The sequence below is a fragment of the Olea europaea genome, unplaced genomic scaffold, assembly GCF_002742605.1.
Source record: "Olea europaea var. sylvestris unplaced genomic scaffold, O_europaea_v1 scaffold2544, whole genome shotgun sequence".
In the NCBI taxonomy this organism is placed as follows: Eukaryota; Viridiplantae; Streptophyta; class Magnoliopsida; order Lamiales; family Oleaceae; genus Olea; species Olea europaea.
In genome coordinates, this window is record NW_019243709.1 from 69802 (window position 1) to 82812 (window position 13011).

Here is a 13011-nt window from a genome sequence, read left to right on the forward strand (position 1 = left end):
ACATGGACAAACACACATTTAATAATCATTATTAACTACTAATTGTTGATAATTAAATAAGGGTAAACTAGAAAAAATCTTTGCAAAAGTTAATTTTCAATAACATTAAATAAAATTTCTAAGATATGTGTTATAAACAAAATTGTCTATATAAATGGAACAAAGTGAGTAATTTTTTGAGCAAAATTAATCTTTTCTATACAAGCATTTAAGTCATTTGACAAAACAAGAAATAATAGTCACTCTCCTGAGTTGTTTGGAAGAGATTTTTTTATAAAATTGTTTTCAATTTATTGTATTCATAACTTTTTTTTCACTTTTTTTAATCACACATTATTTTTTGAAAAAAAATACTCTTTACTTGGAGGAAGAAAAAAAAAATCTCTGGAACTGGTTCATGTGACATGTCTCACCGTACAATCAATAAGTAAATTTGCCCCCCAGGGCACATCCAAATTGGTGGAACAATCACATTGGGGGCTCTAGAACCAAGCGTGGGGAGTTCGATTTCTGGTGGGAACCTTTGATCCAATAAAGGAGGAATTATTGGTGGATTAATCACCGTGGAGGAGGCTTCCTTTGGGGAAGGAGTAAAAGTCATGTGGGAACCTGAAAACCAACAAGGGCACATCCTACGATTTACCTTCCTGAGCAGCTGAGGGGCCGAAGATTCAGGGACGAGGATATATAGTCTGATGCAAGCTGGGACACCTCGTTAAAAAAAAAAAAATGACAAAATTGATGAAAACAAGGTACGTAATTTTGTCTGTGCACACCCATTGATTTCAGTAGTTGGCGATGCCCAGAGTCAGCCATACAGCTGTGTTATTGGGCTCTTCTCTCAAAAATCTTCTCAACCCCACATGCGTCATCCACCTCTACCCCTTTCTACGACTCTACCTACCAACTATCACAGGAGATTCCAAATCCCTCCGCTTTTTCCACCATTTTTCCCTTTTTCGTTTAAAATATCAATTTTCTATTTTCATGAATTTTCTTGATTTACCCCTTCCCCCTATAAATTAGACCCTTCCCCAGTTTCAATAACCTCTTCCTCTTCACTTTTCTATCTTCTCTTTAGATTTTAAGTTTCCAATATACTGTTATTATTTTGCTTCCCTGCCTTTTCTTCGTCTTCTTCTTCTTCAGATTTCTGGGTTTTGATTTTAGTATAGTCTTTATGCTGCATAATTGGTTTTTGATGTTTCAGATTCATGTCTCCTGTACTCAGTGAAATCCTCCGTTCTGGGTTTACAATTGATTCCGCCCTAAGACGCGGTGCTCATCTTGTTCAATCTTTCTCCGTTGTATTCCTCTACTGGTTTTACGTGTTTTCATAAATAAGCTTTTAGTCGAGTCTTACATAGAGCTTAGCTTACAGATATCTACATATAAGTTTTTAATCTCTCTTTCATCCAAGAATTATATCAGTAATCCCTTTTGGTGTGGTTATAAGAAAAATGGCTTCTTCGAGTGGAAATTCTTCAGGGTCTATACAGATTCAGAACTCGGGCTCTGAAGAAGATTTGCAGCAGTGCTTGATGGATCAGAGGAAGAGGAAGAGAATGCAATCGAATCGCGAATCGGCGAGGCGATCCCGATTGAGAAAGCAGAAGCATTTGGATGATATGATGGCTAAAGTGACTGAGTTGAAGAACGAGAACAACCAGATTCTTACAACAATAAATGTCACCACACAGCAATACATGAATGTGGAGGCGGAAAACTCAGTCTTGAGAGCTCAAATGATGGAACTCAGCCAAAGACTGCAATCCCTCAATGAAATCCTTAATTACATCAACAGCAGCACAGCCGCCGTCGCTGCCACTACTGCGCCGCCGCCGCCGCCAGCCACCAACTGCGTGTTCCAGGCTGACGAGTTTCAAGGATTTTCTGATGGGTTCTTGAACAATCCATGGAATTTAATGTACATTAATCAACAGCCAATCATGGCGGCCTCAGCCGATATGTTTGATTATTGATCTTGTGGTGGTAGCTCATTAGTTTGTTCAAGGTTTCGATGGTGAAAAATAAAAAATAAAAATGTTTCTTTATTTGTCTTATTCTTATTAATTAGTTCAACTAGCGTATTAAGTAAAATTATTTATATATTTTTATTATTAGGAAATGCCTTTTGGAATATTCTAATGGAGATTTGAGGAGTGGCTACTTGGAGAGTCAATTATATACATATGAGTTATTTTTAATTATTACGTATTAAACATGTCCTCGAAAAAATAAGTTTATAAATAAAATTGAAAAATTAAAATGAGTTCAACAAAGTTTATTACGTATCTATATTATAAATAAAATTGAAAACTTAAAATGAGTTCGACAAAGTTTATTAGGCGTTTATTGAATTATATTTGTGTTTTAAAGTCTTATCGTGTAATTTTATTCTTTAATAATGTCAAATTCGAACCTACTAAACATAGTCATGACATTTATCATTACATTTTGTAGATATTTAAGGGCTTGTTTGGCAAGGCTTTCAAAAAGTCAAAAGTCCATTCTTAGATTAAAAAACTTATTTTGAATTTGTTTGAATAATTTTTTAAAATATTTTGTCGAATTAGAAAAGCCCTGACAAAAATTGAGTTAAGATAACTTTCTAATAAATTCCTGTATAATTAAAAAAAAAAAAAACAAAAACAAAAGTGGAATATGTCAAATGCACTTTAATTATTTTTCTTAGACTTTTCTTTCTTATGCCAAGCCGCTAGGCCCTATGTTGAATGATTGTAATGCTACCTATCTTCTCAAGGAGGCACCATGTTTATCTGTTGTTGAGAAAGAGCCTAATCAAGGCTGATAGACACCGTCGGTCCCCGTCCCCCTCCCTCCCAACTCCCCACTTGAAACAGATGGTTTTACATCATGGAGTGGTCCTTGCGTCGTAAGGTCCCAGGATTTTATTATGGAAAAAAAATATATAATTCTCATGGTTTAAGTGACAATTTCTAATTTTAGCTCCTATTCGACAATAATTATTTGAAATATCTTTCATATACTCATTTTTAATCACACATTCATATAATAAAATATTTTATATATAAATCTAAATTTTTTTCATATTTTTTAACAACACATTCTCTTAAAATCATTATTGAAAACATTGTTTTTCCCAAATAATAATTTTCAAACGGGGCTTAAAATACTCATGGATTTCTTTAAAAAAATCAGGTCATATTAACTAGATAAGTAATTAAATAGATTAAGGCCATAATAATATACAATTTAAGATCATAATTTACGTACTAGTCACAAGACAAATCATAAAACATCATAATTACAAAAACACAAATATGGGTTGCAATTGTAAATTCAGTACAAATCAAACATTCTATTGATCACAAATTGTCAAATTAAGTAGTCACAACTCATTGTATGTTCATAAATTATCAAGTTAATTGGTCATAACTTATTTATCAATCATAAAGACGCATATCATTTTTAGGTTTCATACTATTTATTAGTCACAAATTACTTATTTTATTGGTCACGATTACTCAATAATTGATCACGATCAATCTTCATCCATCCACTCCACACACCACCACTCTCACCATCATTGGCACCACAAAAAATTCCTCTGCCACCTTAACACAACATCACCACCACCACACAGATCTATACCTTTACCGTGATTTGTACATCCACCTATTGCACACCACCACTATCACCGCACCATCATAACTTACACAAATTTATACACCAAATCCACTATCACACGACCACCAAAATCAGTAGGCAGAAAAGTCCCAAATGAACCCAAAATCGATGGTCGATGGGAAATCACATTCAATTTGTGTACTAATTAATGCATGATAACATCTAAAAGAAAAGGATAGCGTACTTAAGGGGAAAATGGAAATGGAATCTGAGCTGCGATAGGATGAGTGATTTTTAGGAAAAAATGTGGAAACAGGAAAGTGGATTAAAAAGGGAAATTGATTGAAAGAAATCGACGTTTCTAGGGTAGGTGGAGAGGGGTGGGTGGAGAAGATGAATTTTACGAGAAAACATGAAAAGAGGAAAGTAGAATAAATTATTCTATGTGTACACCATGAGATGTACACAATAGATTACACCCCCTCACATGGAGGGAAGTCCACGAATATTTTATTGTATGTACCTCTTCATGTGAGGAGGGTGTAATGTTTTGTACATATAGTATTATTCGGAAAAAACTGATTGAAAGAAATAAACACTTGTGGCGTGGGTGGATAGGGGTGGGGGTTGGTGGGTGATTTTTAGGGATAATAGTAAAAATAGGAAAATGGAATGAAGAGGGAAATTGATTGAAAGAAAACTACGGTTTTGGGTTAGGTGGGAAAGGTGGTGGGGTAATCACTAAACCTGATTTTTGGAAACAAATTCTTTAAGAATCATGATGCTTGTATATAATAAAATTACATAATAATTTATGTCAAAAAGAGAGTGAAGAAACTTTTTATTATTATTTAGTTGAAGAAATTCTAGTCTAATCATATCTCACCACATCATGTGCATATAAACCATTATGTATATGTAGCATAATCGAATTCTTAATACTTGATTTGTGAAATAGAAACTTTAGAAGAAAGATTTGAGGTAATTTTCTCTCTCTCTTATTTTATTTTATTTTTATTTTCCTCTAGAGTTCTATACTGTGGTCGGATGCTTATTACCTAACCTTTAGGCTAATTTTAAATAAAGGTGGGTTGAAGATAGAAAAACGTATAATTAAAGTTTTTAAATACGGTGATTCATTGTAAGAATTAGGAGTTTGTTAAAACTTTCGAAATTTGAGTTGCCATATATTCAAAGTAGAGTCTACAGATATGAGATATGATCCCTATTGGATTTCTTGGTTGTCTTACTGTATCGACAATATAATGAAGAAATTACGTGAATCATAACCCATTGTAGTCTTCGAAACCAATCGTGGAGATATTTATATCATGAAAATATCATAGATTGTAGTAGATATTGAAAGAAGATTGCTTGAATGTCGAATTTACGATTCAAGTTTCTTGGGTTACCCCAAACATTTTCTACGTGTTGGGTTATGCTATCAAAGCTTGGTCAAGAGATTGAACCAAATTTATATTGCCCTAACCAACAGGTGCGGATTTACAGTGGGGCAGTGGCCCACTTTAAATTTCAAATATATTATTTTTTCTAAGGCTTTTTCAAGATTTTTAAAAAAATCCTTATAATTTTCAAATTTTGCTCCCACAATTGAAATTTGCTGCAACAATTATTTTCTTCTAGCTTGGCCCCTGATAGAGTATAGACACAAATTTATACATGCTAGCTTTTATTGGTGGACAATAGATATATAGAAATTAGTAACTTCAACTATATTATTTTTGTTACCCATCAACATCTTAGAAGACATAGGATTTCGCTTTATGTCCATCTTAGCAGCCTAAATTTGACTAAAAATGGCTGAAAATCATCTCTATAAAATAAACATTAGAGATGTTATCAACCACATTCCTAAATCCCACTAACTGACTTCAGAATGATATCAATTAGGAGACTCAATTTTATTTTTCTATATAAGCAGTCTTTTGTAAACAGGGAGCTCAAGCATCAAATCTTTGTGTATTTGTCTAGACACAATAAGATATTTCTTTGTTTTTAATATTTTAATTATTCTAAATCAATAAATAAGTAAAATAATACGTATCTTAAAATTTTATACGTATTTTCAAGTTTTCAATAAAAATATAATTTTCAAAATTATATACATATCAAATTAATAATACCTTTTTTGTGGACAGAGAAAACTATGTCGCGAGTTGGATTTGTGCTAGGATCAATTTTTTTTTTTTTTGGGACCTGTTTGCCTTTTGTATTTCAATGATTGAGCATTTTGTTGGCCTAGATTTCAAAACGCGAAAATATAACTTTTAAAACAAAAAGGTAGACGCCCAGACATGTCATGTGCCTAGGTGGGCTTTTTAGAACACTACTTACAATGTTACACATACTAGGAAAGTCGAGAGTCCGTCAACATTGTATTTTTTTATTTTTTATTTTTGGAAAAATTTAATTGAAAGTTAGAAGGATTAAAAATGTAGGTAACTAAAACAATTTGGTATTGACGATGGCAAAAAGATGCTAAGAAGTTCAACGAATTAATTCACAAACTATTGACCGAAATGTCTTAACAATAAATGGTTTTATTATTTGAGGTACTCTTAATTTTATTTTTGAAGTTAGTGCAACACGATGAAGTCTCGATCCAGCATGAATTCATCGACGATAAATTACAAAACTGAAAAAGAACTAAAATAAAGATAATATAAAAAATATTAATTTATACCTTTTGCTTTAGAAGAGTAATTAATGTCATGAATATGGGATAATGAAAGCATGTGGCCAGCCATTAAGGCAGAGGCTGTCTAATAATTAAATTTTGTGGTCTCCTTTTCAGGTTACTGAGTTTAGTGGAGAGCAATTAAGTCAAAGTTGTGGTAATGTCTGTTAAATGCAGCTATTTTATTTAATTATTAAGAGTATATTTCGTACACATTATTAATTAATATTATACAGAATAATGAATAAAATTTTAACAGTATCACAAAAGATCAAAGTTAATTACAAGAAATAAGCAAACGTAATAAATTTTAGGGAAAATTGCAACAAAGGTACTAAACCTTTCGTTTATTAGTAGACTTGATCCTAACCTCTCATTTGTGCCACCGGATATACCAAATCTTTAAAAATCTCGCATTTGGAGTTCAAAATGATGCTTATCATCTATTTGACCACCAAAGCTGTCAGTTGCCCCCAAAAATGAAAAATATAACAATTAAATCCAAATAAGATAAGGGCAATTTGGGTATTACACATTTTCCCTTCAAAAAAGAAAAGAAAAGTGCTCATCTTCTCCACTCACAACCCCACACCCCATCTATCCAAAACCAAAAACCCGCCAAAATCATCTTCTTCACTCCAATTCACAAGCTGGAATCACGTCTCATCGAAAAAAAAGAATAAGAAAACCCTCCGATCGAGCCAGTATTCCTTGCAATACCCATCGTCGACGACCGACCCGACCCGACCCTACCCATTGTCACCTTTTGAATGTGGACCCTAGGTAGCCATGGCTTGTACTCTCGAAAAGAGAAACAAGAAAACTCTCCGATCGAGCAAGTATTCCTCAAAGCACCCATCACTGACGACTCGACCCTACTTGTTGTCATCCATTCATTTAAGCCTCGGCTGCAATTGTTTGGAAGGGTTGAATTGACGTTTACAACAAATGAAATGATACGAAAAAATCAACATGAAAAGTTTGGTAACGCAACTGCAATTATTCCAAAATTTTAAGCACTCCCTCAATCACATTTATATAAGTCGGTTTTCCTTGTATGTGTGTCTTTATTCAAAAAATATTTGTTTTATTTGTTTACTAATATACCCTTATTTAATTTGTCTAGTTAATTATAACCAATTTCTCCTACTTAATTTTGAAATTGTACAGATTTTAATTTACTTGTTTAAAATTATTCAAGTACATACATAGATTTCCAACTTCTTCTTGAAAACATGGACAAACACACATTTAATAATCATTATTAACTACTAATTGTTGATAATTAAATCAGGGTAAATTAGAAAAAATCTTTGCAAAAGTTAATTTTCAATAACATTAAATAAAATTTCTAAGATATGTGTTATAAACAAAATTGTCTATATAAATGGAACAAAGTGAGTAATTTTTTGAGCAAAATTAATCTTTTCTATACAAGCATTTAAGTCATTTGACAAAACAAGAAATAATAGTCACTCTCCTGAGTTGTTTGGAAGAGATTTTTTTATAAAATTGTTTTCAATTTATTGTATTCATAACTTTTTTTTCACTTTTTTTAATCACACATTATTTTTTGAAAAAAAATACTCTTTACTTGGAGGAAGAAAAAAAAAATCTCTGGAACTGGTTCATGTGACATGTCTCACCGTACAATCAATAAGTAAATTTGCCCCCCAGGGCACATCCAAGTTGGCGGAACAATCACATTGGGGGCTCTAGAACCAAGCGTGGGGAGTTCGATTTCTGGTGGGAACCTTTGATCCAATAAAGGAGGAATTATTGGTGGATTAATCACCGTGGAGGAGGCTTCCTTTGGGGAAGGAGTAAAAGTCATGTGAGAACTTGGGAACCAACAAGGGCACGTCCTACGATTTACCTCCCTGAGCAGCTGAGGGGCCGGAGATTCAGGGACGAGGATATATAGTCTGGCGCAAGCTGAGACACCTCGTTAAAAAAAAAAATGACAAAATTGATGAAAACAAGGTACGTAATTTTGTCTGTGCACACCCATTGATTTCAGTAGTTGGCGATGCCCAGAGTCAGCCATACAGCTGTGTTATTGGGCTCTTCTCTCAAAAATCTTCTCAACCCCACATGCGTCATCCACCTCTACCCCTTTCTACGACTCTACCTACCAACTATCACAGGAGATTCCAAATCCCTCCGCTTTTTCCACCATTTTTCCCTTTTTCGTTTAAAATATCAATTTTCTATTTTCATGAATTTTCTTGATTTACCCCTTCCCCCTATAAATTAGACCCTTCCCCAGTTTCAATAACCTCTTCCTCTTCACTTTTCTATCTTCTCTTTAGATTTTAAGTTTCCAATATACTGTTATTATTTTGCTTCCCTGCCTTTTCTTCGTCTTCTTCTTCTTCTTCTTCAGATTTCTGGGTTTTGATTTTAGTATAGTCTTTATGCTGCATAATTGGTTTTTGATGTTTCAGATTCATGTCTCCTGTACTCAGTGAAATCCTCCGTTCTGGGTTTACAATTGATTCCGCCCTAAGACGCGGGGCTCATCTTGTTCAATCTTTCTCCGTTGTATTCCTCTACTGGTTTTACGTGTTTTCATAAATAAGCTTTTAGTCGAGTCTTACATAGAGCTTAGCTTACAGATATCTACATATAAGTTTTTAATCTCTCTTTCATCCAAGAATAATATCAGTAATCCCTTTTGGTGTGGTTATAAGAAAAATGGCTTCTTCGAGTGGAAATTCTTCAGGGTCTATACAGATTCAGAACTCGGGCTCTGAAGAAGATTTGCAGCAGTGCTTGATGGATCAGAGGAAGAGGAAGAGAATGCAATCGAATCGCGAATCGGCGAGGCGATCCCGATTGAGAAAGCAGAAGCATTTGGATGATATGATGGCTAAAGTGACTGAGTTGAAGAACGAGAACAACCAGATTCTTACAACAATAAATGTCACCACACAGCAATACATGAATGTGGAGGCGGAAAACTCAGTCTTGAGAGCTCAAATGATGGAACTCAGCCAAAGACTGCAATCCCTCAATGAAATCCTTAATTACATCAACAGCAGCACAGCCGCCGTCGCTGCCACTACTGCGCCGCCGCCGCCGCCAGCCACCAACTGCGTGTTCCAGGCTGACGAGTTTCAAGGATTTTCTGATGGGTTCTTGAACAATCCATGGAATTTAATGTACATTAATCAACAGCCAATCATGGCGGCCTCAGCCGATATGTTTGATTATTGATCTTGTGGTGGTAGCTCATTAGTTTGTTCAAGGTTTCGATGGTGAAAAATAAAAAATAAAAATGTTTCTTTATTTGTCTTATTCTTATTAATTAGTTCAACTAGCGTATTAAGTAAAATTATTTATATATTTTTATTATTAGGAAATGCCTTTTGGAATATTCTAATGGAGATTTGAGGAGTGGCTACTTGGAGAGTCAATTATATACATATGAGTTATTTTTAATTATTACGTATTAAACATGTCCTCGAAAAAATAAGTTTATAAATAAAATTGAAAAATTAAAATGAGTTCAACAAAGTTTATTACGTATCTATATTATAAATAAAATTGAAAACTTAAAATGAGTTCGACAAAGTTTATTAGGCGTTTATTGAATTATATTTGTGTTTTAAAGTCTTATCGTGTAATTTTATTCTTTAATAATGTCAAATTCGAACCTACTAAATATAGTCATGACATTTATCATTACATTTTGTAGATATTTAAGGGCTTGTTTGGCAAGGCTTTCAAAAAGTCAAAAGTCCATTCTTAGATTAAAAAACTTATTTTGAATTTGTTTGAATAATTTTTTAAAATATTTTGTCGAATTAGAAAAGCCCTGACAAAAATTGAGTTAAGATAACTTTCTAATAAATTCCTGTATAATTAAAAAAAAAAACAAAAACAAAAGTGGAATATGTCAAACGCACCTTAATTATTTTTCTTAGGCCTTTCTTTCTTATGCCAAGCCACTAGGCCCTATGTTGAATGATTGTAATGCTACCTATCTTCTCAAGGAGGCACCATGTTTATCTGATGTTGAGAAAGAGCCTAATCAAGGCTGATAGACACCGTCGGTCCCCCGCCTTTTACATCATGGAGTGGTCCTTGTGTCGTAAGGACCCAGGATTTTCTTATGGAAAAAAAAATATAATTCTCAAGGTTTAAGTGACAATTTCTAATTTTTAGCTCCTATTTGACGATCATTATTTGAAATATCTTTCACATACTCATTTTTAATCAAACATTCACATAATAAAATATTCTATATATATATCTTATTTTTTTTTTCATATTTTTAACAATACATTCTCTTAAAATCGTTATTGAAAACATTGTTTTTCCCAAATAATAATTTTCAAACGGGGCTTAAAATACTCATGGATTTCTTTAAAAAAAAATCAGGTGATATTAACTAGATAAGTAATTAAATAGATTAAGGCCATAATGATATGCAATTTAAGATCATAATTTACGTACTAGTCACAAGACAAATCATAAAACATCATAATTACAAAAACACAAATATGGGTTGCAATTGTAAATTCAGTACAAATCAAACATTTTATTGATCACAAATTGTCAAATTAATTAGTCACGACTCATTACATGTTCATAAATTATCAAGTTAATTGGTCACAACTTATTTATCAATCATAAAGACGCGGATAATATATTTTTAGGTTTCATATTATTTATTAGTCACAAATTACTTGTTTTCTTGGTCACGATTACTCAATAATTGATCACGATCAATCTTCATCCATCCACTCCATACACCACCACTCTCACCATCATTGGCACCACAAAAAATTCCTCTGCCACCTTAACACAACATCACCACCACCACACAGATCTATACCTTTATCGTGATTTGTACATCCACCTATTGCACACCACCACTATCACCGCACCATCATAACTTACAAAAATTTATACACCAAATCCACTATCACACCACCACCAAAATCAGTAGGCAGAAAAGTCCCAAACGAACCCAAAATCGATGGTCGATGGGAAATCACATTCAATTTGTGTACTAATTAATGCATGATAACATTGAAAAGAAAAGGATAGCGTACTTAAGGGGAAAATGGAAATGGAATCTGAGCTGCGATAGGATGGGTGATTTTTAGGAAAAAATGTGGAAAGAGGAAAGTGGATTAAAAAAAGAAATTGATCGGAAGAAATCGACGTTTCTGGGGTAGGTGGAGAGAGGTGGGTGGAGAAGATGAATTTTACGAAAAAACATGAAAAGAGGAAAGTAGAATAAATTATTCTATGTGTACCCCATAAGATGTACACAATAGATTACTCCCCCTCACATGAGGGGGAGTCCACAAATATTTTATTGTATGTGCCCCTTCATGTGAGGAGGGTGTAATGTTTTGTACATATAGTATTATTCTGAAAAAAACTGATTGAAAGAAATATACACTTGTGGCGTGGGTGAATAGGGGTGGGGGTTGGTGGGTGATTTCTAGGGATAATCCTAAAAATAGGAAAATGGAGTGAAGAGGGAAATTGATTGAATGAAAACTACGGTTTTGGGTTAGGTGGGAAAGGTGGTGGGGTAATCACTAAACCTGATTTTTGGAAACAAATTCTTTAAGAATCATGATGCTTGTATATAATAAAATTACATAATAATTAATGTCAAAAAGAGAGTAAATAATTTTTTTATTATTATTTAGTTGAAAAAATTCTAGTCTAATCATATCTCACCACATCATGTGCATATAAACCATTATGTATATGTAGCATAATCGAATTCTTAATACTTGATTTGTGAAATAGAAACTTTAGAAGAAAGATTTGAGGTAATTTTCTCTCTCTCTTATTTTATTTTATTTTTATTTTCCTCTAGAGTTCTATACTGTGGTCGGATACTTATTACCTAACCTTTAGGCTAATTTTAAATAAAGGTGGGTTGAAGATAGAAAAACGTATAATTAAAGTTTTTAAATACGGTGATTCATTGTAAGAATTAGGAGTTTGTTAAAACTTTCGAAATTTGAGTTGCCATATATTCAAAGTAGAGTCTACAGATATGAGATATGATCCCTATTGGATTTCTTGGTTGTCTTACTGTATCGCCAATATAATGAAGAAATTACGTGAATCATAACCCATTGTAGTCTTCGAAACCAATCGTGGAGATATTTATATCATGAAAATATCATAGATTGTAGTAGATATTGAAAGAAGATTGCTTGAATGTCGAATTTACGATTCAAGTTTCTTGGGTTACCCCAACCATTTTCTACGTGTTGGGTTATGCTATCAAAGCTTGGTCAAGAGATTGAACCAAATTTATATTGCCCTAACCAACAGGTGCGGATTTACAGTGGGGCAGTGGCCCACTTTAAATTTCAAATATATTATTTTTTCTAAGGCTTTTTCAAGATTTTTAAAAAAATCCTTATAATTTTCAAATTTTGCTCCCACAATTGAAATTTGCTGCAACAATTATTTTCTTCTAGCTTGGCCCCTGATAGAGTATAGACACAAATTTATACATGCTAGCTTTTATTGGTGGACAATAGATATATAGAAATTAGTAACTTCAACTATATTATTTTTGTTACCCATCAACATCTTAGAAGACATAGGATTTCGCTTTATGTCCATCTTAGCAGCCTAAATTTGACTAAAAATGGCTGAAAATCATCTCTATAAAATAAACATTAGAGATGTTATCAACCATATTCCTAAATCCC

The 13011-nt window shown here is 33.1% G+C and overlaps 2 protein-coding genes across 2 annotated transcripts; both read left to right on the plus strand.

The window, feature by feature from the left end:
* Positions 1-894: 894 nt before the first annotated feature.
* On the plus strand, positions 895-2063 carry LOC111382654 (bZIP transcription factor 11-like). Its single transcript, XM_023006685.1, has one exon. The coding sequence runs from the start codon at positions 1461-1463 to the stop codon at positions 1980-1982; it is 522 nt and encodes a 173-aa protein (XP_022862453.1). The 5' UTR covers positions 895-1460; the 3' UTR covers positions 1983-2063.
* A 6371-nt stretch (positions 2064-8434) lies between these two features.
* On the plus strand, positions 8435-9610 carry LOC111382652 (bZIP transcription factor 11-like). The gene has a single exon (XM_023006683.1). It carries the CDS (start codon positions 9008-9010, stop codon positions 9527-9529), a length of 522 nt encoding a protein of 173 aa, XP_022862451.1. The 5' UTR covers positions 8435-9007; the 3' UTR covers positions 9530-9610.
* Positions 9611-13011: the final 3401 nt, after the last annotated feature.

Bases quoted from the DNA above. Each gene is read 5' to 3' on its own strand.
- LOC111382654 (XM_023006685.1), top strand. From the start codon at position 1,461: ATGGCTTCTTCGAGTGGAAATTCTTCAGGGTCTATACAGATTCAGAAC.
- LOC111382652 (XM_023006683.1), top strand. From the start codon at position 9,008: ATGGCTTCTTCGAGTGGAAATTCTTCAGGGTCTATACAGATTCAGAAC.